This window comes from Cuculus canorus, chromosome 18, assembly GCF_017976375.1.
Source record: "Cuculus canorus isolate bCucCan1 chromosome 18, bCucCan1.pri, whole genome shotgun sequence".
NCBI lineage: Eukaryota > Metazoa > Chordata > Aves > Cuculiformes > Cuculidae > Cuculus > Cuculus canorus.
This window is the reverse complement of record NC_071418.1, coordinates 11,568,141-11,590,883: the sequence shown is the minus strand read 5'-3', so window position 1 is coordinate 11,590,883 and position 22,743 is coordinate 11,568,141. Positions and strand designations below refer to the sequence as shown.

The window sequence follows — 22,743 nt, the reverse complement described above, 5'->3', positions numbered from 1 at the left end:
TGCATGTCCTCAAAATAGCCCCGGGAGCCTATATAATGTGATGGCCTTGGAGAACTCTCAGTCTTGGGCCAAGGGCCTGCTGGGGAACCGTGTGTGCTCCCAGGACCACCTCCTACACCTGGAATGGGAGCATAGGGAGAGCCCAGCAGCTGCACGTCCCTGCTGGTGAGAGGACACGGGAACAGAGGGAGCTCAGTGGTGCAGGCACCATCATAGCTCTGTAGCAAGAAGGGACCTGGGAGGCAGAAGAGGAGACAGCAGTGGTTTGAGGCCAGCGAGCCTAGGGCTGAGCACTGAGCAACTCCAGCTGCTTCTACAACCCCTGGACCCCTGCTCCTCCTCTGCAGCAGCTGAAGGCTGCAGTCAGCATGAAGGACCATTACCCCATCTCCGTACCTCGGTATGTCCAGCGACTGAGAGCCTCCCGCACTGTGCACTTCCCCAACGACGTCGTCTTTCAGGACCACATCAAGCAGGGAGACCTGGAGCAGGTGTGCAGGTTCATACGTACCAGGAAAGTGACGCTGGACACCATCTACCCTTCTGGTGAGTGCTGCCGGTGTCAGCAGAGCTGGAGTCTGCGCAGGAGCATGGCTCATCTGGGCTGTGAAGGAGATAAGAGTGAGCCTTGCGGCTAGGACGTGGGCCACCTCTGGCAGGGCGGCTGATGGGAAATGAGCTGTTTTCCTCCCCAGGAAGGGATGGTGCCCCCAGCGTCGCCAAGCAAGGCCCATGAGAGCCCTGTGCTAGCAGCACACTGCAGGAAGGGGGGAATCTTGCCCCGTGGTCCCTGCAAAGCACAAATGACGCTCCTGCAGTGTGGTGGGACCTAGGAAAGGAGATGGGAGCACAGGCTGGTCTGGAGCCCTAGATGGGGCAGCAAGGCTCCCACTCTGCGGTGGGGAAGCGTGGGAGAAGCAAGGCTCTGCATTTAGTTCTTGGCTCTGTCCATCTCTCCTGAACACTATGGCATTTCTGTTTGGGGGGAAGGCATTGCATTATGTTTGCACACAGCCTCACTAGCAACTGTTTATGGAATGCTTGGATCTGGCTGGCTGGTGCTGAGCCCAGGCTTGTCCCCTTCTTGCTCTTGGCTTCAGCCCCTGCTGTCATGGGGCCAGAGAACAGGGTCTCAAATGACCCTGGTCTTCCTCCATCCTACATTGATGGCTTCGTTTTGCTCTCCATAAGGAGGATCTGAATCTTGGGCCCTGGAGACACTCCTGCTGTGTCGCAGTGTGAGTCCTGACCAGGACTTGTGGCAGGGAGTGCTGTGCTGTCCTACATGGGATATTTATCCAGAAGGCGAAGAGAAACCTGTGGCAGCTCCTCTTGTTTCCTCAGTCCTTCCTTCTTTCCCCAAACTCATCTCCCTGCTGAAAAGGGCTTGCTGGCACTCCTCCTTCCTGGGCTGCAGACAACTCATGCTTGGAAGCTCTCTCAGCACTAAGAGATTCCTCCCACTGCAGGGCTAACAAATTCTTTCCTTTCAGGCATGGCAGCCCTTCACGAAGCTGTGCTGACTGGAAACCTGGACTGTGTCAAACTCCTGGTTAAATATGGCGCAGACATCCACCAGAAAGATGAGAATGGGTGGACACCCCTGCACATGGCATGCAGTGAAGGCTATGCTGACATAGCCAGGTGAGCAGCCCTGGCTGTGATGGGACTCACAGGTGTCACCCAGCCCAGAGAGCCTGCGGTGGCTCCTAGGAGGGAGGCTGGTGCCTGTGGTGTGCGTGGGGTTGACATCTCGCTGCGGCTGCACTCTGGCAGCAGGATCTGGGGAAGCATGGCAGGCTGTGACCCCGCTGCCTCACGTCCCTTTCCCTGCAGGTACCTCATCTCCCTCGGAGCCAGCCTGGAGGCCACCACGGACGATGGCGAGAAGCCCTCAGACCTCATTGACCCCATCGACCCCGACTACAAAGACTTGGTGGAGCTCTTCCAAGCCACCACGATGGACTGAGGCAGGGCACTGGGGTGGCGGGGCCGCTCCGGGACTGAGGGCTGGGGCTGGGCCTGGGCCGGGTAACACTTTGTACTTTTACAATAAAGATTATGGGACGCGGACAGCGCAGGGACTCTGTCGGGAACGCGGTCGGCGCCGCGATCAAACCGGACCCGGAGGGGGCGGGACCAGAGCGGGGGGGGTGGGGCGTGCACGAAGCAGGCGTGGCCTGTGCAAGGGAGAGTGACGTGCCCGAAAGGGGGCGTGATCAACTCAGATAAAAGCGGTGCGGTTCCAAAGGGGGCGGGGCATATAAACACTGGGCGTGGTCGACCCACAGGGATGGTGGTGCCGATACAGAGATAGGCGTGGCCTAATCCAAGGCGGAATGACGATAAGGGGCGTGGTCTGCACAGAGGGGGCGTGGTCAATAACAAGCGAGAGCTTCGCAGGTGTAGAAAGAGGCGTGGCCTGCGCAAGGGGGCGTGTTCCCCGCATGCGCAGTGCAGCGCTTCCGTCGCGGTCCGAGCGCGATCGGGAGGCGGGAGCCGGGCCCAGGTGAGGGGCGCGCGTTGCCATGGCGACGGGCGGGGCCCGTTCTGCGGCCTAAGCCCCGGCCTGGCCGCCCTCTCCTTTCTCCCGCAGCCGCGCCGAGCCCAGCCCAGCCCGGCAGCCCCGGCCCGGCCTAACCCGGCCCAGCGGCGCCAACGCCATGGCCAGGTGAGCCTCCATCCCTCCCCCGGGCCCAGCCCTGGGCCGGCCCCGCCCGGCTCAGGCCCCGCGCTTCGTTTTCAGCTCTCCTGTGTCCCGCGTCGTCTATAACGGGAAGCGGAGCGGCGGCCCGCGCTCCCCTGGCGCCGGCAGCGAGATCTTCACGCCGGCCCACGAGGAGAACGTGCGCTTCATCTACGAGGGTGAGCGGGGCGGGAGTTAAGGGGGGGCCTGGGGGAACGTGGGGCTCGGGGAGGGTCCTGAGGGGCTCGGGGCCCCCCAGCTGCGCCCAGGCAGGGGCGCAGCGGACCAGCGGACCCCCCGCCCCTCTCCCCGCAGCCTGGCAGTGCGTGGAGCGGGACCTGCGCAACCAGATGGGCTCTGAGCGTGGACTGGTCGAGGAGTACGTGGAGAAGATGCCGAACCCCAGCCTGAAAGGTGAGGGAGATGGGGACACCCTGCCCCGACTCCTGCTGGAGGGGCTGTCTGGCTCCTCTGGTTGGGAAGAGGCTGTGATGCTGCCTCTGTTGCCAAAGCATCCCCTCTCTTCCTTGCAGCATTTAAGCCTGTCGACCTGGGTGACCTGAAGAGGAGGAACACACAGGATGCGAAGAAATCCTAAGCCGAGTCAGCCCTGCGAATCAGCTGTCTCCTAAGGTCCTCAAGCAGATTTGATTTGAGATTTTGTGTTGATTTCCTCCTCTGGTCTGTACTCCCCAATGCCCATGGGAAAGCCAGTCAGCTTTGGGGCTGGCTCTGAAGCTGCCTGGAGTCCAAGATGCTCAGGGGCTCGCTGAGGGTGCCTGGAGCCTGTCACAAAGTATTCCAGCCCCCCACCCATAGCTTTTTCTGGCCTCAAGCTGTCCTTCCCCACTCCATGCTGGGCTCACAGATTTCCTGTTCTCCTTCTGTCTCCATCCTGGTGTGCAAGGCGTGTGGGCTCCCAGGGCTCTGGTGCGCAGCAGGGAGGAGTAGCTGCGTTGATGGCAGAGGCAGCATGAGTTCTCTGCTCCCTCCTGTGCACCAGGGATTCTCAGCTGCTAGGCGGGCCAGGGAGGGAAGGGAGGAGGGTTGGTTCTGTCCTTCTACCTTGGGACAGACAAACAGCTCCAAGTCAGCCCCTGGCTGCTGGGCAGGCCCCACCGTCTCTTCCTTGCTCCTTTCCACTAGGGCTTGGTTTGTACTTGGGCTACTGGTGCCTGGGACGTGACAGAGCTCCTGGGTCCAGATTTTCCTTGTGCATAGATTGGGCCGGATCTCTGTGGTGCTGGAGAAGGAGCTGCCCCTCTTTCCCTGCAGTTGGAGGCATATGGGCAGCCAGCGCTAGCCCCAGCAGCACCAGGGGTTGGGAGCCATCGGAGAGACGGGTGCTGACTGTGCAGAAGGAATCCTGCTGGCATTGCTGCCTGAGCAGTGCTGTGCTGTTCCATACTAACACCATTTTCCAGACGTGCACCCTTGGAAGAGATCCAGCTTCCACAGCTGGCGGAAATGTCACGGCCTGGGGCTGCCCTTGCTGCTGTGGCTTGCCTTGGTGAGGACTTTCTTGAGACCCTCACTCCTGACAAGGCTGTAGTGGTTTCTGCATCACCTCTGAGCCAGCGAGTGTGACTTTGCTGTCCTCGTGGCGGCTGCCTCTCTGTGCCCTCCAGAGGCTATGGGAAGCAGTGGGAGCATCCCCCTGCCCACTTACAGCTGTCGTGGAGGGGGCTGCTGGGGGCTCTGCCAGTGCCGCAGGCTTCGGGAGGTGCAGGGAAGTTGTGGCTGCCGTTACCTTTCCTTTGTTGAGTTGTTGAGCTCTACTGTTCCCTTCTCTTTTCTTTCTGTGTCTGTCACTTGAGGAGTGCTATAAATAAAAGCTGGCGTCTTTTTGGGTCTGCCTCCCTGTGGCACTGCCTGCCACTGCCTCTGCCGCACACAGGGCCGTCTCTTGCCTGGTCGCCACAGGACCATGTGCTGGACACTGCCTGACTGCTCTTGATGGTGCTGCTGTGCCAAGTCCGGTGTGGCACTGTGCAGGCCGCAGAAAGGACTCTCCCAGTGTCATGTCCTGGCAGCCTGTTCCTGCCCAGTCCCCCCGCAGCACTCTTGGTGCTGGCCCCTGTGTGCCCACAGTTTTGTTCTTCCCTTCTCTACCTTCCACACCATTCCTGTTTTGTGTCTGAAGCCCTCTGATTTTTGTTTTAGACTTCAGTGTTGGCAATAAAGCCTAGGACTTTCGGAGCCTTTGCTGATCTGACTAAGTCCTAAGGAGAAGTAATGTGGAGAGCAGAAACAACCTCTTATTTTTATGTCTTGTTTCCAGAAGGGATCTGGCCCTTGCTCTGGCTCTGGTCTCTGGATTTCACTGCAGGCGTGTGTGGCCTGACGCTGCATGCCAGAGCACAATGCCCTTGGGTGCTGGCAGCCCTCCCGCACACCAGCATCCCAGGAACTGTCTCTGGACCGAAGATTTAAATGCTGAGACTATTAATACACTCATATCCTCTTCCCTCCACTGCTTTAATGGGGTTTAAGCTATACTTGGCATTGCCAGAATTCCTCCTCAAGTGCATATTTCCACACTTAGCTGTGACCCCGTTTACCTCCCTCACCAAAACATTCCCAGGGCTCGCATGTGCTGGGCTATGCTGTCCTGTTTGGCACAGCAGGATGGAGCCTTGGCCTCTTGCTCTCAGCTCTGCCCAGGCCCATTCCCTTGCCCTGTTGATTCCCAGACCCCTTTCCTGCAGCCAGCAGGTGGTGAGTGCACGCGGGGACAAGACGGGGGGGTGGTTATGGCTGCCACAGCCCCTCACCTTTGACTTCTCCATGGTCTGCCCTGTGTCTGGGAAGCATGGGGCTCTGGCTGGTATTCTTGAGTATATCCGGAGCCGTGTGTCCTGGGTCTGTGCATCCTGAGGGAATGGAAGGGGTCTCCACTGGGCCCAGCGACGCTGGAGGAAGGCAACTCGTCCTGGCTGGCTTGTTGGAGAGCCTGTGGGTTTGGGATCCCGAGGGAGGGAGCAGTACATGTTGCAAGGGGAGCCGAATGGGGCGAGAGCTGCTCCAACACATTGAGAGCTTGGCTCCACACTGCATCCTGGCCAACTCACTGCTCCCACGGCTGGGTTCTGTGCCTGCTGTTCCCTGCACCAGGTGGGTTGCCAGCCGGCTGCTTGGAGCCTGGCACTCTTCCCTGCAGTGGGCGCATGCTGGAGCTGTGCTGGGGGCTGCACGGGTGCACGGAGGTCCTGCAGTCCAGCCCGACTGGCCTCTGCTGTGTTTTTATCTTGGTTTGGGTGCTGTGAAGCCAGAGGCGAAGCAGCCGCTCGCACTCTAATGAATCGGCGTACAGAAATCATCCTGTAAGCAGGTGATTTTTATAAAGACCGATAACCACTGCTGGGGTGAGGCGGCACGGAGAAGGGTGGGAGTAAGATGAGCAGGGCCCTGCAAGGAGGAGAGGCCGCGGGCAGGAGAAATTGGGCTGTTTACCTATAAAAAGCGAACTCAGCCAGGGTTTATTCTCGCTGTGACTCAGAGACGGTGTTGATCATTAGATTAAACGCTGGGAGGGAGAGCGGTATGTGTTGTGTCATTGAATTAAGTGGTGGAAGAGGGAACGGCAGCGGGCAGAATCTAATAGAAGACCAATTTGTGAGGCTCTATTCCCTTGATAAAGTGGGAGTATTCCTGCGAGGCGCCGTGGCCCCGGGGTGCTTGGCTGTACCTGCAGGGCTGCCGCTACCCAGGTTATTGCTGCGGAGCTGCTCTGCACCTTGGTTTCACCCTGCAGCCAGGGCCTCATGCCATGACCATGGGCTGGTGGCTCTGCTGGGGGGTGTGTATAGTTGGGAGCGCATCTGTGAGTGTGCGTGCACGCCTGTGTGTGTGTGTTGTGCAGGTTGTGTGGCCCGAGGTGGACCCCAGGGTGCTGGGGTACAAGCTGCACTGCCCCAACAGGCACCCTGGGTGCTGCCAGGGTGTGCACAGGGTGACACTCGATGCAGGCAGTGCCAGGCCATGGCAGGTAGGGTTCCTCCAGCCCCAGCAGGGTCCCCAGGGTGAGGAGGAGCTTCTCCTGAGCCCCCAAATCTCATCTGCCCTGTCCCACAGCACCATGCAGGGTGGGAGCTGTGTCCTGCAGGCACCAGCTGTGAGCAGAGGCTCTGCTTTCAGCCCGGGTGCAGCCAGAGTGCTGGCAGCCGGCGGGCACGGTGGCACAGGGGCCGCGGGCTGTCCCAGAGGCTCCACAGCGGTGGGAAAGGATGCTGACGGCACTCCCGTGGGAGCCAACTCCTTGGGCCAGAGCTGGCTCTGCTCCCGGGGAGCTGCCAGACGCCCTGCGCCCTCTCCCTGCGGACCCAGGAGCTGCAGGACACCTTGTGTGCTCTCCCTGGGAGTCCAAAGGAGCTGTGTAGTGCCCTGTGCCCTCTCGCTGGAGTCCGAGGAGCTGTGGGATGCCCTGTGCCCTCCCCCTGAGGTCCCAGGAACTGTGCCACTCCCGAGGAAGGGCCATGCCCAGCCATGCTGGGATTCCATGAGTGCTAGGGAGCTGCTGACCGGGACACGTGGCCTGTGGGAGCAGGGGGATGACCAGGGCATGGGGGCTGCTGTTTCAGCCCCATGGCACAGGCAGTGCCCGGCCTTGGGGCGGCAGCCAGGCTGGCAGTGGGTGCTATGAGGCTGCAGTGAGCAGTTCCGAGGAGGGGACGTTTCTCCAATGGGCCATGGCATGGGTGGACATCAGGCACTTGCACGAGACTCCTGGCCCCCAGCAGACGCCGTCCCTCCTCGGGGCTGTGCCCGGTGCTGCCAGCCCTGAGTCCTGGCTGGCCCCTGCCATATTCCTGCCCCCTCCATGGGGACAGGGATCTGCCACCCTCACACAGGCACTTTGGCGTACCGAAACCAGCTGGGCTTTGGGCAGGATAGCGTGGCATGACAAGGGGCTGTGTGTGGGACAGGAGCTGTGGGGACATGGAACAGTGTTGGTGCTGCCCTGGGGACGCAGGGCATTACAGCAGGGACACCTCAAGTGCTGGGGTGGCTTGGGGTCCCTGTGTGGCTGATGCAGGACCCTGACGCTGCATGTCACCTTGCCTGGAGAGTGTCTGGGGGTCCCCATTCTCTCGGCACCGTGGAGTCAGTCTGTTCCCAAAAGGGCGTCATGGTGCCACGGCGGGGGTGGACAGTGGGGTGTTGCCACAGCAACACTGCAACAACAGGCACAGGGCCCGGCGCCGCTCGATGACCATATTTACCTTCCCAGAAACCGCTTCGTGCTCCAGCAATTTGCCTCAATTAGGCTCGTTACCGCGTCAGGAGGCCACAGTGACGGCAGCAGCCATGGGGCCAGTGGCTCCGTGGGGGCTGCCCAGTCCAACTCTGGCACTGAGGCTCTAGGCAGGGTCCATCCCCGTCCCCCAACCCACACCCATTCCTGCACGCAGGGACCCAGGCAAGCCCTGACCTCCCTGCTCCCTCCTCTGTGCTGACTCATCCCCTCTGCATCGCTCCCCCATGGGTGACGTGTCCCCACAGCACCGCCATCTGCCCCACGGCATGGCTGCCATAGGTTCACCATCCCCGCCGCCATAGCCCAGACCTCTTTGCCCCATGTCCTTGCTGCCTGCTGGACGCTGAGCCACTGCTCATCTGGGGCAGACGGCAACTTGTCAAGTAAACAGAGGAAAATTACTGTGTGCTAGGCACGGCACTGCTGCCAGAGCTGAGCACCGTGCAGCCAGGGCTGGTGCTGTGGGCATATCCTTGCTACACCGTGGCCGGCCGCACTGATGACCACACTCTTTCCCTTGCAGCAGTCTGGGACCCCACCACCCCTGGAGCAGCCACTGTGGCTCCCGCTGTCCCTTGTGCTGGCTGGCAGAGCCACGGAGATGTGGGTGATGCTGGAATGGGGTGGGATTTCATGGGGGGTCACTGCCTGTTCACTGCTTGGGGCACAGTCGGTGGCTGCTGGGGCACAGCTCCAAGTTCTCATCCTGTGTGTTGTGCCCCTGTGCCGGGCTGTGAGTGGGGTCTGGACAGTCGGGGACGTTATCTGCGCAGGGTCTGGCCATAGTGGGTAATGGGCAGTGCCCTGCGCCCATTGCTGATGGGTGGCAGGGGGGCAAACAGGCTGTCTGTCCGTCCTGCCACCACGTACTGTGCAGGGTGCGCCCCGCTGAGGAGCTGTGCCTGGCTAATCCCTGCACACCAGGCAATTGTGGTGCCCAAATCCACGGCATCCGGGCTTAGCGCTCATGTGCGTGGCACAAGCCTCTTAGGGTGCCAGCCTGGTACCCTCCCTCCCCACCTCGGTCATCCGTCCTGGGACTGGGGCATCCGCAGCCCTGCACCCCATGGCACTGGTCACAGTGGTCAGTGCTGCCGGCGGGCACTGCCCGGCCCGTGGCCTGAGCCGGCTCACAGGAGAGCGGGGGTGTGGGTGGGCAGAGCCAAATGATTTAATTAAGGGCTCCTGGCAGTGAGAAACCAGAGTCGATTAGCTGCCAGGGGAAAGTGCGTGCTGGCCAGGAGAGAGAGCGCCCTGGCCCGCAGTGCTGCTGCTCACGTCAGGCCTCACCTGAGTGGGGCCACAGGCAGGCTGTGGGGCAGGCAGCGGGGCCGTGAAGTGGGTAGGGGGTCTGTGGGGCAAGCAGGAAGGCTGTGGGGCAAGCAGCAGGGCTGTGGGGCAGGCAGTAGGGCAAGCAACAGGGCTGTAGGATAAGCAGTTGGGTAGGCAGGGGCAGTGCGGCAGGCAGCAGGGCTGTGGGGCAAACAGTGGGGATAGCAATGGGGCAAGCAGCAGGGTTAGCAGTGGGGTAGTCAGCGAGGCTGTGGGGCAAGCAGCAGGGCTGTGGGACAGACACTGGGACTGTGAGGCAAGCAGAGGGACTGTGGGGCAAGCAGCAGGGCTGTAGGGCAGGCAGTAGGACTATCTTCTGGTGCAGCCCATCCGTGCCAGGCGGCCCAGCTCCCCACCCATGCTTGTGGCCATCACCCGTGGGTGCTTGCAGGCACGGTCCCCGATCCCCACACCCTGGGCACCCATTCTAGACAGAGAGGTGCACGAGGAGCTGGCCCTGCAGCCCGGCCTGGGCCCACACCTATTTACAATTACAACAGATAAATTACAGCACTGCACAAAGACTCTGGAAGGAGCACGAGGGCAGCACCACAGGATGAACCCGCACCCTCCCCTCCCCCCCATCCTCCCTCCCCACAGTTCCCCTCCCCACAGAGGTCCAGGTCCCACTTGCCATGTGCCTCACCCACAGCTGGCCCAGCCACGTCGTGTCCCATGCATGTCCGGCACGGCGCAGCATCCTCGCCGTGGCATCAGGGTCCAACACAGTGCCCGGAGGAGGATGAGGCTGGGGAATGAGGTGGCGGCTGCCCCAGCCCACTCAGTCTGTGGCAGTGGGGTACAGCCTGCTCCAGCTGTGGGCTCAGAAGTGGCTCTCGGCTGTGGTCTCGGGGAACTCGTAGCAGTGGTGCCGGTCCCCCATGGCGAGGTGCTCTGTGGTGCTGCGGCTGGTCATCTCGAGGTAGTGGGTGCCGGGGCGCGCGGCAGCCGTGCTGCGTCCTAGCCCGTTGGCAGAGCCGCTCACCAACTGGTGCTTCTCACAGGCATTGCCGGCACCATTGCGGGCACTGGGCGCATGGCTGTAGGTGTGCTTGTACTCCTCTGCTAGGTCCTTCCCCAGCTTCCAGCGCTGCCACCTCTTCAGTAGCTCAGCTTGCACCTGGGGGCAGATGCTGTCAGCATGGCCCGAGCTCCACTGGCTGACCCCTCCCATGCTGTCCTGCTCACCTCCTTGTTGACGAAGCAGTAGAGAATGGCCACCAGCATCCCCTGGGCAAGGGAGGAGAGGAGTGAGAGGCGCACAGCTGGACCCTGATCCCAACCTGGCCTGGTCCCTCCCAAGTCAGATAGTCCCTGAGAAGGGCAAGTCCTATGCAGGGCTGGGCTCACCTGGAAGGAGCTCATGAAGAGCTCAAAGAAGAGCTTGATGTAGCGCAGGGTGCCCTGAGCGTGCTCATCTGTGATAAAGGCGAAGACCACCTCGTGGATGCCCAGCAGCGGGATCAGCGTCAGCGTGGACTTGGCCAGCCTGCACAGAGAGGAGTCCATCAGCCCTGGGCTCGTGGGGTGCGCACGCAGCAATGTGGGTGTGCAGCGCCGGGGCTGTGCCCACAACCCACCTGAACTTGTAGTCTGTGTAGCGCATCTGGTGCGCACGGAGCTTGGAGACGAGGATCTGGATGATGCGGATGAAGATGAAGAAGTTGATCTGCAACGGAGAAGAGTGAAGCACGAGGGACAGGCAGGACAACCCTGTCCCCTGCCCACGGCAGCCTCTCTCCCAGCAGGCTCGGGGCCCTCACCGATGCTGAGCAAGGCGCTGTGGTGGGCAGAGCTGCAGCCCCACACTCACCAGGATGGCCAGGAACACGGGGAAGCGAAGGATCCACCAGAAGCCCATGTTGTTGTTGGTGCTCCAGCACCTGTAAAGGAGGAAACAGGGACTGCCAGGCAGTCCCTCGACTGGGCAGCTGCTAGAGCCCAGTGTTGTGTCAGCAGCCCCAGCCGAGCAAGCACCACAGCCCAGCACCCTGTTCCTCGCATGGGACAGTGGTATCGAGCCTCTCTGGGGCCATAACCCCCCCTCACCCCCCCATCATGTCCCACATGCACCCACAGGGGCTCATACTCACTGGATGTTTTCATAGAGGAACTTCACTACAGCCCAGGGGATGAGGAACAGCACGGGAGTTCCTGGGAGGGAGGTGGGGAGGGGCCAAGTGAGGTATGGCGGGGAGTGGGACAGGGGACGGGACAGGGTGCCAGCCCACCTGCACTCACCCCAACCAATGCACAGATATAGGGTGAAGTAGCTCCTTTCCGAGAAGACGGCCACCACCAGGAGGTTGTGCAGGTAGATGCCCTCCACCAGCAGCCAGCAGTAGTTGGCCACAATGCCGTACTGCATAAAGACCGTGGCTGCCCGGCAGCCCGCGGCTGCCTGTGGGCAGAGGTCAGAACTGCTGCGGCCCTGGCCCCACCGCCTCGCCGGCCCCATGGCTCACCTCATCGCTCAGCCAGATGTGGACATTGTAGTCGTCGACCTTGTCGCTATAGTGGGTCTTGAGCAGGGCGTCGATGACCAGCACGGAGACGCCCTTCAGGATGAAGGAGGCGAAGAGGTTCATGTGGATGTAGTTCCTCATGCAGTGCAGCTTGCTGTGGAGGTGAGGAGCTGCTGTCAGTGCCCGCACCTGGCCCCAACACAGACCCCCTCCTGCTCCCCGTATCGTGCTCCCAGAGCCCTGCATGGCCCCCATCTCCTGCCCCAGCACCACCCCCCTTGCTCCTCGTCTCCTGCCCCTGACACAGCCTCTGCCTGCCCATCTCCTCCTCCCAGCCTGGCGCCCACCTGCCCTCCATCTCCTGCCCCTGGCCCCCGGGCACAGCCCTCATCTGCCCCCCATCTCCTGCCCCACCACGGCCTCCACCCGCCCTCATCTCCAACCCCACCAGCACAGCCCTCCTGCCTCCAAGCTGGGGGGCCACGTTAGTGCCCCTACCTGAAGCCCAGCAGCAGGGCCAGGGCAAGGAGCAGCGCGCACAGCGACACGGAGTAGCCCACGGTGTACATCACCTTGAAGGTGCCATAGGTCCTGGCGAATTTTTCCTGGCGAGGGAGGGAGCAGGTGAGGGCAGGGGCAGGCAGGATGGGAACCCACTGCGTCTGCCCCCTGGCTCTGCCCACCTGTGCCTCCAGGTCTTCAGCGTCGAGCTTGCACTGCGTGGCATCGCGCAGGGACTGTCCCTGGGGGCCCGTCACCCACTGCCCATCTGGCCCACAGGTCTTGAAGACATGTCTGTGCTTCACTGCAAGGGGAGGGTGGCGGTGTGACATGCTGGGTGCTGGAGCCACCGCTGGCACCGCGCACCAGCCCTGGCGTGGCCACCTGGGGCAGCACATGGGCACATGTGTGCACACACAGCACACACGCACCCCACCCCAGCCATTATTACCTTTCTGGTACCAGGGCAGGAACCAGGGGCAGGGAACGCTGGCAGTGCTGTTGGGCAGTGTGTCGGGCCAGCAGGAGAACTTGTCGAAGGTGCGGTTACAGACCAGCTCTGCGAAGGACGGGATGTGTCAGTGCCCTCACCCTCACGGCATGGGCAGCCGGGTACCAGCCCCACACACACCCTCTCCTCCCAACCCGTCCGGCAGGGACCCCGTGCCGGCTCTCACCTGAGGGCGGGGGCAGGAGGCTTATGTTGTGCTGGCACTCCTCGCTGTACGCCTTCCAGCTCTCGAAGACGAAATCTGTGATCTGGGCAGAGGGGCCCTGGGGACACCGGGGAGTGTCACTCGCACCCTGCTCACGATGTTGGGCAGGGCTGCGATTCTGGCTCGGTGATGGCCATGGGCTAACATGCTATGCAGTGCAATGCCGTGCCGTGCCATCCCATGCACTGCCATGCCATGTCGATGGCAGGAGAGGGCAGTGGCCACTGCACTGCAAGCTGTGGCGAGGAGCTCCTGCTGGGAGAGGTGGATGGGCAGCAGCTCCGTGACAAGCAGCAGGCTGGGTGCAGGGCTCAGCACCATCGTGTGAGATGGCCTGTCCTTACCTGGCAGCAGAGCAGCAGCAGCAGGAGGCTGAGGAGACACGTTTGGGACATCCCTCTGCTGGGCCGTGAGCCGCATGGGGAGCAGCGCAGGGTCCCTGGCTTCCTACCGGCCCTCGGCGGCTCCTCTTCCCTGACGGTGAGGGCTCTGGTGCGTGGGCAACCCTGCACGAGATGCTAGGTCACAGGAATGCGGGTGGTGGGATCCATGCTGGAACAGGGCTGGGGGACACTTGGCCAGGGGAAGGCAGCAGGAGGGGCAGCTGCCCTGGTGCAGAGCCAGCCCCGGTCACAGTGCCATGTACCTGTCCATGTCCTCGCCTGACCCTGTCTGGATTTAACATTCAGCCGGTTGTTTGTTCATTTCCCGTTAGGCTGAGAGCTGCTGCGTATCTGCCATTTTCTCCCCAGGATGGCATCAGAACCACAGCCATCCCGCTCCAAGCCAAAACCAGATCACCCTGGTCTACCACTCCCACACCATCCCCGGCCCCTGTGTGGCTGGCGTGCAGCCACGCACAGGACATCACCCCTGTGCTGGGCAGACCCTCTGCTACAACGCCACCTCTGGAACCTCCCAGGCACAGACACAAGCTGGGGCCACCCCACCCCGGTGCTGGTGCCCAACAGTGTGTCCGTGCTGAGCCTTTAAGGTCCAGGACCTCTCCTCATGCCTGAGCATCTCCTCAGGGCTGGCACCCCGTCTGCCTCTCCTCCCCACCACCTCCATGCCATAGAATCACAGAATCATAGAATCACCAGGTTGGAAAGGACCCACTGGATCACCAAGTCCAACCATTCCTAACAGTTCCTAAACCATGTCCCTCAGCACTTCATCCACCCATTCCTTAAACACCTCCAGGGATGGTGACTCCACCCCCTCCCTGGGCAGCTGTTCCAGTGCCCAATGACCCTTTCTGTGAAAAATTTTTTCCTGATGTCCAGCCTGAACCTCCCCTGATGGAGCTTCAGACCATTCCCCCTTGTCCTGTCCTCTGTCACTTGGGAGAAGAGCCCAGCTCCCTCCTCTCCACAACCTCCTTTCAGGCAGTTGTAGAGAGCAATAAGGTCTCCCCTCAGCCTCCTCTTCTCCAGGCTAAACAACCCCAGCTCTCTCAGCCGCTCCTCGTCAGACGTTCTCCAGCCCCTCACCAGCTTTGTTGCTCTTCTCTGGACACACTCCAGAGCCTCAACATCCTTCTTGTGGTGAGGGGCCCAGAACTGAACACAGTATTCAAGGTGCGGTCTCACCAGTGCTGAGTACAGAGGGAGAATCACCTCCCTGGACCTGCTGGTGACCCCATTTCTGATAGAAGCCAAGATGCCATTGGCCTTCTTGGCCACCTGGGCACACTGCTGGCTCATGTTCAGTCGGCTGTCAACCAAGACCCCACGTCCTTCTCCTCTGTACAGCTCTCCAGTCTGTAGCACTGCATAGGGTTGTTGTGCCCCAAGTGCAGGACCCGGCATTTGGCCTTGTTAAACCTCATCCCATTGGTCTCGGCCCAGCGGTCCAGCCTGTTCAGATCCCTTTGCAGAGCCTCCCTACCCTCCACACTTCCACCCAGCTTAGTGTCATCTGCAAACTTGCTAAGGGTGCACTCAATGCCTTCATCCAGGTCATTGATAAAGACATTGAACAGAGCTGGACCAGCACTGAGCCCTGAGGAACCCCACTTGTGACCGACCTCCAGCTGGAGTTAACTCCATTGACCACCACTCTCTGGGCCATCCAACCAGTTTTCAACCCAGGAGAGTGTGCGCCCATCCAGGCCAGAGGCTGACAGTTTCTGAAGCAGAATGCTGTGAGAAACTGTGTCAAAGGCTTTACTGAAGTCCAAGAAGACTCCATTCACAGCCTTTCCCCCATCCAGTAGTCGAGTCACTTTGTCATAGAAGGCGATCAGGTCAGTTTGGCAAGATCTGCCTTTTGTAAACCCATGTTGACTGGGCCTGATCACCCGGTTCTCCTGCATGTGCTTCATGATAGCACTCAAGATCACCTGTTCCATGACTTTCCCTGGCACTGAGGTGAGACTGACAGGCCTGGAGTTCCCTGGATCCTCCCTGCAACCCTTCTTGTAGATGGGCACAACATCAGCCAGCCTCCAGTCCAGTGGAACTTCCCCAGTCAGCCAGGACCTCTGGAAGATGATGGAAAGGGGTTTGGAAAGGACATCCGTCAGCTCCTTCAATACTCTTGGGTGGATCCCATCCGGCCCCATAGACTTGTGGGTGTCTCGCTGGGCAAGCAAGTCTCTAACCGCCTCCTCTTGGATCATGGGAGCCTCATTCTGCTCCTCTAACTCTGTTCCTTGCTATTAAAGACTGAGGCGAAGAAGCCATTAAGTACCTCAGCCTTGTCCTTATCCCCTGTCACTGTTGCTCCTTCTGCATCCAATAGGGACTGAATATCCTCCCTAATCCTCCTTTTCTTGTTAATGTACTTACAGAAAGATTTTTTATTATCTTTCACAGATTTAGCCAATTTGATTTCTAGTTGGGCCTTAGCCCTCCTGATTTTTTCCCTGCATGGTTTGTGGTGGATCCGTGTCCAGTGGTGGAGGTGGCCATGGTCCGGGATGGCCCCACAGAGTGGCCCTTGGGGTACCCCATTCCCATTGCTGCCCCCGCAGCACCCACTCAGGGGTGGCGGTGGGCAGGGAGCAGTGGGGATGGCCACCAGCCCCAGGGTGGTTAACCATTAACCTGCAGGGATCTCCAGCTCGTGGAGGTGCCGTGGCCCCAGGTCTGCCTCAGCTTGGCTGCACCAGCACAGCTCCATCACCCTCAGCCTGGGCGAGTGCAGTGCCTGGTCTGACACGGCTTCTGGGAGCTTCCATGCAAAGCCCAGCTCACGAGGCACTGTAATTCCCTCCATCCCCCTAAGCCGGTTAAAAGGCTCCTGAGCAGGATTTCAGCTCTTCCAACAAGGGCCCATTCTGATGGCAGCCCCACGGCCGTGTGGGGTGAGGACAGATGAGCTGGTGAGGTGCGGGGACAGACCAGAGAGCAGCGCTGGTGCCACTGGAGACACTGCAGCATCATCTCCCCCTGCACCACCCGGCACTGGCCCAACCAGCCACCGCTCCCAGGGCTCGCCATTCTGCCCATGCCTATTTTTATCTCTGGGAAAGTCATGTTTCCTCCATGCAGACCCACTCGCCATGTCACAAGTGGCTGCCTGAGAACCTCATTAATCAGCGCATGGGGCTCCAGATGCGGCTTGGGGAGCTGGACCTGCCGGCACGCGCCTTATTTAGGCAGTCCCAGGACAGAAGGAACTGTCTCGTGGGACAGACCACACTGGGTGGGCTCTGGGAACGGGGACTGTCAGTGGGCACTTGCTGACACCCTGCCCACGCCAGCATCCCTGTCCTCATCCCTCTGTCAGCCCGTGTCTACACCTCAGCCCCACACCAGCATCTCTGACCTTATCCTCCCCACGAGTCCCACACCAAATCTGTGTTGTCCTTTGACCAGCCTCATGCCAGCATCCCTGTTCTTGTCCCCCTGCCAGCTCCCTGTCAGCATCCCTGTCCCTCCTGTCAGCTCCCCACCAGCATCCCTGCCTCCCAGTCGGGCCAATGCCAGCATCCCTGTCCCTGTATTCCCACCAGCCCCATGCCAGCAGCCCTGTCCCTCCAGTCAGCTCCACATCAGCACCCTTACCCCCTGCCAGCTGCATGCCAGCAGCCCTGCCCATCTATTCTCACCAGCCCCATGCCAGCAGCCCTGTCCTTGTATCCCCACAAGCCCCATGCCAACAGTCTTGTCCTTCCCAACAGCTTTCCACCAGCATCCCTACCCCCTCAGCCACATGCCAGCATCCCTGTCCATCTATTCCCACCAGCTGCTTGCCAGCACCCCTGTTCTTGTGCTTCCATCAGCCCCATGTCAACACCCCTGTCCGTCCATTCCCACCAGCCCCATGCTAGCAGCCCTGTCCCTGTGTCCCTCTCAATCCACCCATCATCCCTGTCCCCCACTATGCCCCCTACCAGCATCCCCACCACTGCCCCGCTCCAACCCCGTGGGAACCTCCTGGTACCCAGTCTCTGCCTGCAGCATCCCTGCCCTGGGAGGAAACCCTCTTCCTGGGTCAGCAGCGGACTCGCTGCCAGCCCCTCTCCCCGGCGCGGGGAGGCAGCTTTGGGGCAGAGGTGTCTCTATTTTTAGCTGCCTGCAGTGGGATTTAGCAGCGGGGAGGCCTCTGCCCTGGATTCCCCCTGGGCTGGCAGCAGTTCCCCGGCCCCGGGGGCTCAGCCGCGGCCAAGCTGGGCAGACTGCACTGGGTGAGGGGTTCTGGCACGTGGGACCAGTCACGCTCCTCTCCTCCGGCACGGGGCTCCCTCCTTCCCCGCGGGGCCGTGCCCAGACCCTTTGCCCCAGCTGCCCATGGTGCTGTGCTGCCGCAGCGCTGTGCCAGGCCCTGCTGCTCGCGGGCAAGGGACCCCCGGCAGCTCAGCCACCCCACGGGGAGCTCTTGGAGATGGAGACAAGTGGGCATGCAGGAGTAGCTGTGGACCAGCTGTCTGTGGTTTGGCACAGGCCGCAGCACGAAAGAGCAGTGGCTGGGATGGAGGTGTCTGAGGCAGCTCGGACCACCGGCAGCACCAAGCACCTCCCCGGCAGTGCCCACAGCGCTCAGATGTGCCATGGCCACCAGGAGCCCATGTGCCATGTCCACTGCTGCCAGAATAGCATCACAAAACGGACCCAGCTCCACGTCACCACCTTCCCTCACCCTGCTGTGCGTGACCAGCTCCCAGTGCCACGTTCCCCTACCCCAGCAGCTCCCTGGGCTGTGTGGACCCTTCACCACCCTGAGCTGCGGGCAGGGGGTGGAGAGTGCCCAGCATGCGAGTGGGTGCATCTGCAGGGGCTCACAGGGGACTTTTACCCCAGGCTGGCGTTGGGCAATGCAGCGCGTTTCTGTGTCATGGCTCTGCGGCTGCTGACCCCCGCGGAGGACAAGCTCCAAACAACCGGCGCCACTCCACTGGTGAGGGAGACCTCGCACTTGCGATGGCAAAGAAGGAAAGAGAAACCAGCCCTGGGACGGCTGCACCCATGCGGGGAAAGGGTCAACGTGCAGGGGGCTGGAGGCGTTAGACCCAGGACCACCACAGACCCTTGGGAGAGGGAGCGGGCTGCTCACTGGCTCCCACGTTTGTGTGCTGAGCCCTTCCCAAGGCAGTGATGCCAAATCCTGCAGTGCCAGAAGAAGGACCCCCCTCCCACCCTGGACCAGCTCCTCTGCGGTCCCCAGGACTGCTCCCTCCAGCAGCTCGGGATCCAGCAGAAGCCGGACCCAGGGTTTGGTGACAAGTGGGATACTGGGGTGCACAACCTGGGGAGGGGGACGTGGTGAGCCGAGTATCGGGGCACACTGTGCTGCTGAGCTGCTGCCATAACTGTGGTGTTGCCCCAAGCCATAGGGAAGGGATGGGAAGAGGCTTGTGTTGGGATTGTTCCCCCGACATGTGGATGCGCAGCCCCCACAGACCCCCACAGCTAACTCAATGCCTGGCTCTGCCTGGGGCAGAGATCCTCTCCTCCTCCTGCCCAGGGGGGCTTGCCCGGGGTTTTGCCAGTGCCCAGCCCTGGCTGCCACTCCACGTGTGAGAGACCGAGCTCCACATCTGGGATCACTGCGGCTGATTGCTACATGGATCAGCGCCTTGGCGAAGCCTCCACAGAGACACTCATGGGCATCTGCAACGTGACCCAGGAGCACCCTGGTGCAGCCACAGTCCCAGAGCAGCGCCGGGAGGCTGGAGCAGCCCATGACAGCTCTGTGCCCATCACCGCGCTGCTTGCTCCGGAGGCTGTGGTGGGGGCTGCGCGCCCTCCAGGCACAGGGATTAGCCCCCAGTGCATTGATGCAGTGCTTTCCACGGCTGGCTTGGCTTTGAGCTCCGAGCTACAAGCCAGCGCGGCAGGGGCTTCGGCACTTGGCAGGGGAGGGGACGGTGCTGGGCCAGAGCTGATGCAATGCCAGCGTCAGCCTGGCCCTGCAGAGGCTGCTCCACTTTCCACCCAGGACCCAGAAGAAGCCGAGGGGGTGCCCGCAGTGGAGAGGCCCAGGAGGTCTGTCCCACACCCTGTGCTGTCCCCAGCTGTGTCTCTGCCCTGAGCTTGGGGGTGCCAACTGCTCCCCACCTGCGACCCACAACCGCTCCAGTCTTCCCTGCGGAGCAAGTACAGGGACCGTGGGCAGCGGAGGAGCAGCTGAACCGCCTGGAGCAGCCCTCGCGCTGCAAGACTGCAGCTCGTTTGTGCACGGCTGCGATTACAGGACTGAGCAGCAGCACTTGGAGAGAAAGCCAATGTCACCGGGCACCGATGGTGTCGGATTCTGTCTTGCTTTGGACCAAGAAAACCTAAACCAACTCTGGCAGTGGTTTCGTCAACAGCAGCAGAGGATGCAAAGAAATGTCCCTCACCCCTGCACTGTCAGGACCAACACTCTGTGTCGCTTCTGCAGCTGCTGAGCAACTGAACGGGATGGTCAAAGGATCTTCCACAGCTGCCCAGCACCAGAGATGGAGCAGGAGCTGTGAGCACGGCTGGGCAGCCAAAGGCCGAGCCCAGCAGGCTCTGGCAAGGGTCCTGGCTCGGGGAAATGGCTTTTCCTTGTTGCTCACATCCCATGAAAACCCATAAATATGGGAGGACAGCACAAGCAACACAGTGTGACACGTGTGCTTAGCGTGTCACAGGGGAAGCACAGGACTGGGAAAAGCCTAGGAAAAGGTCAGTGCAGATAGGCATGTGTGCACATGTGCCTGCACTGGGAGCCCAGCGCTCTCCTCCCTGGAGCAGCTCCTGACACAAAGGAACGCTGCGGCCACCACAGAGCTCGGGACAACTTTCCAGTACCTCAGCGAGGAGCGAGCCCAAACCTTGCCCTGCCTAGGTGCAGGTGTGACACTGTGCACAGCAGCCTGTCCCGGCACGGTCCCTCCCTGTCCCAAGGCACCCGTGCACGGCCAAGCACCAGCGGTGCTGGAGGCAGCAGGGTGGACTTGTGCCCAGCCGTCCGGCAGCACCTAATGCACGCGGCCAAGGTCGCCAGACCCTCTGGGCTGGGGTGGACTGATGAGGACAGGGGCCATGGGGGACACAGGACAGGGCAGGACAAAGCAGAGCACCTGTCCCACCTCCTCTTGCCCAGACCCTGCCTCCACGTGTGCCCCCACCTGGCACAGGGAGGTGCAGGGAGCAGCACTGAGCCCGGCGGCTGCTCTCAGCCCTGCGCCGCTGATCAGGGCTCACGGTCACATTTTTTCATTAACTATTTTTAATCCACATTTTGCCTTTTTTTTTCTGTTCAGGCTTTTTTTTTTTTTTTTCCCCCCTCTCCAGGCAACAGAACATAAAAAAAAATCCACACCGCAGTGTGCAGAAAGGAGCAGGGATTGGTGGGAAGGACAGGAGGTGGCAGCTGGGGCGGCACTAACATGCCAAGGAGGGGTCCTGCGGGCCCTAAATTTTCCTGTTGATGCACAGATAAAGCAGAGAAAAATCACAAGGGCAACCACTGACTCTGGCATGGGTCAGGACACCCACAACACACACCGCCAAGCGCTGCACAGGACAAAGCCGCTGCATTGCAGGGCATGGGGTGGCACGTGGGGCAGCGCAGACCGGGCAGCAGCAGACGCCCCGTCCTCTGGCCCCCAGCCGCCACAGCTCACGGGCAGTAGGATGTCACCAGCACACCCGGCTGTCCCTTGCCACCCCGAGGGAGCTGCCAGGCTGGGAAAACACAGCATCAGGCAGAGGGGGTCCCGGCAGCTGCTTTGGAGATGCGCCTGCAAGCAGGAGGGCAGCAAGGTCACATACCCTCCATGTCCTGGTTAAACAAAACCGTTTACCAACACCGTGTTGACACAGCAGAGCTCGGGACAGAGTCACAAAGGGCACTCGCAACGGGCCCCTGTGACACCCGGGGGGATCGGGGAGTGCTGGGAAGGGGGGAAAAGCGTCCCCTCGACTGGAAAACCACAACATGTGCCCATCCCAGGGAGAGCCGGTGGGTACCACCCCAGGGGCTTGGCAGGGCGATGCTGTCAGAGCCCCACCGGTGTCACCCATGGATGTCCGACGGCAGAGCTTCCCCGGCTCGGTGGGGACGGGGCTCAGCCCTTACCGAGGGGCTCAGCCCCCCGGGCCCAGCCCCGGTTGGGCTCTGGGAGCCGCCACTCCCGGGGCTGCACATCCCGGAGCCCCGAGGCGGTGGGGATGGGTGCAGCATCCCTCTCTCTCTCTGCCTCCCTCCCTCTCCCTTGTGCCCGGTACCTGTCAGGGCGGCGCTGGCGGCGGCTCCCGGGCGCATCTCGGGACTGGCGGGCACCGGCACCGCGGAGATCGGCCGCTCCTACGAAAACTTTTGCCGTAGCGGCGGCGGCTCCGGGGGGAGGGACCGCGGCGGGGGGAGGGACCGGCAGCCGCAGCCCCGCTCCTCCCGCCGGCACCGGGGGGCGCTGGCCGGGACCCCCTCCCGCAGCACCGGCGGCACTGGTAGCGGGCACTGGAGCCGCCCCCGACCCGCTCCCGGACCCACCGGCGGGACAGCACCGGCCATCAACGGGACCCACCAGCAGGACATCACCGGTGGAACCGTACCAGCCAGCAATGGGACACCACCGGCCCCTCGAAAATAGAATTTTGGAGATATTTTTGAGATATTTTTGAGTGTATTTGCAGAAAAAATAGGAAACCAACCCACCAAACCAAACCCTCAACCAATCAAAAAGGAGGTTCACGAGAGTGCCCAAACAACACTCAATATTTCTAAATCGTGGGTCAGCTGAAATATTTTTTTTTGAATAATCACATTATGTCTTTTTCTATCACTAAAGTATTCGCTTATTTCTGTATATGTTTACTGAAAATGATATTATTCCCTCTATTCATCCAGCCACCCACAGACGCGCTTCCCCTGCTCTGTTGCAAAGTATTTCAGAAGTGGTTGAATACGAGGGAATAAATAAGATAACTCTGAGCAGGATGTGGGGCTGGGGGCTCCCCCGTGTTCCCGGTACTGTGCCCCATCCCCGGTGCTGCCTGTGCATGGAGCTCCAGCTCCCACCGTGGCAACAGAGCTCTGCCGAGTGGCCAGGAGCCACCTGGGTGCCACCAGGAGAGACAGAAAGCCAGCGAGCACCTGGGACACCCGGAGCCCCCCAACCCTGTGTGACCACGAGCACAAAGGATCCACCCCAGGACACGGCACATCCCCACACCCGGAGAGCGCTGCCCTCCCTCGCTGGGAGCCCCTGTGGGTGCAGGCAGAGCAGATGCTGCTCCAGCGCTGGGGGTCAGACCCACGGCTGCCCCTCAGAGCCCCCCCTCTGGGGCAGGAGGAGGGCCTGGCACCCCCAGCCCTGCCCGGGGCGGTGGGAGAGTGACTCTGAACCCCTCTAGGCAGCGGGGC

General features: G+C 61.4%; 3 protein-coding genes across 3 annotated transcripts; 2 read left to right on the top strand and 1 right to left on the bottom strand.

Moving 5' to 3' along the window:
* The first annotated feature begins 306 nt into the window (after positions 1-306).
* PPP1R27 (protein phosphatase 1 regulatory subunit 27) lies at positions 307-2,119 on the top strand. The gene is made up of 3 exons (XM_009558996.2): positions 307-546; positions 1,494-1,644; positions 1,837-2,119. Exons 1-3 carry the CDS (start codon positions 369-371, stop codon positions 1,967-1,969), a joined length of 462 nt encoding a protein of 153 aa, XP_009557291.1. The 5' UTR covers positions 307-368; the 3' UTR covers positions 1,970-2,119.
* Positions 2,120-2,324: 205 nt separating this feature from the next.
* Positions 2,325-4,531, top strand: MCRIP1 (MAPK regulated corepressor interacting protein 1). Its single transcript, XM_054083635.1, has 5 exons — positions 2,325-2,509; positions 2,597-2,671; positions 2,747-2,865; positions 3,002-3,100; positions 3,220-4,531. The coding sequence occupies exons 1-5, from the start codon at positions 2,340-2,342 to the stop codon at positions 3,282-3,284; spliced, it is 528 nt and encodes a 175-aa protein (XP_053939610.1). The 5' UTR covers positions 2,325-2,339; the 3' UTR covers positions 3,285-4,531.
* Positions 4,532-9,876: 5,345 nt separating this feature from the next.
* GCGR (glucagon receptor) lies at positions 9,877-21,751 on the bottom strand. The gene is made up of 14 exons (XM_054083736.1): positions 21,606-21,751; positions 13,302-13,463; positions 12,919-13,015; positions 12,693-12,800; positions 12,424-12,545; positions 12,239-12,345; positions 11,741-11,894; positions 11,517-11,676; positions 11,369-11,429; positions 11,089-11,158; positions 10,856-10,944; positions 10,626-10,764; positions 10,464-10,505; positions 9,877-10,395 (listed from the first exon to the last, which is right to left on the bottom strand). Exons 2-14 carry the CDS (start codon positions 13,350-13,352, stop codon positions 10,099-10,101), a joined length of 1,497 nt encoding a protein of 498 aa, XP_053939711.1. The 5' UTR covers positions 13,353-13,463; positions 21,606-21,751; the 3' UTR covers positions 9,877-10,098.
* Between the last annotated feature and the right edge of the window lie 992 nt (positions 21,752-22,743).

Coding starts and splice junctions, on each gene's coding strand:
- GCGR (XM_054083736.1), bottom strand. CDS start 13,352: ATGTCCCAAACGTGTCTCCTCAGCCTCCTGCTGCTGCTGCTCTGCTGC. Junction 11,895..12,238: donor GCCCTGCTGCTGGGCTTCAG/GTAGGGGCACTA, acceptor TCACCTCCACAG/CAAGCTGCACTGCATGAGGA. Junction 10,396..10,463: donor ACTGCTTCGTCAACAAGGAG/GTGAGCAGGACA, acceptor ATCTGCCCCCAG/GTGCAAGCTGAGCTACTGAA.
- MCRIP1 (XM_054083635.1), top strand. CDS start 2,340: ATGACGATAAGGGGCGTGGTCTGCACAGAGGGGGCGTGGTCAATAACA. Junction 2,866..3,001: donor CGTGCGCTTCATCTACGAGG/GTGAGCGGGGCG, acceptor CTCTCCCCGCAG/CCTGGCAGTGCGTGGAGCGG. Junction 3,101..3,219: donor GCCGAACCCCAGCCTGAAAG/GTGAGGGAGATG, acceptor TCTTCCTTGCAG/CATTTAAGCCTGTCGACCTG.
- PPP1R27 (XM_009558996.2), top strand. CDS start 369: ATGAAGGACCATTACCCCATCTCCGTACCTCGGTATGTCCAGCGACTG. Junction 547..1,493: donor GGACACCATCTACCCTTCTG/GTGAGTGCTGCC, acceptor CTTTCCTTTCAG/GCATGGCAGCCCTTCACGAA. Junction 1,645..1,836: donor GGCTATGCTGACATAGCCAG/GTGAGCAGCCCT, acceptor CTTTCCCTGCAG/GTACCTCATCTCCCTCGGAG.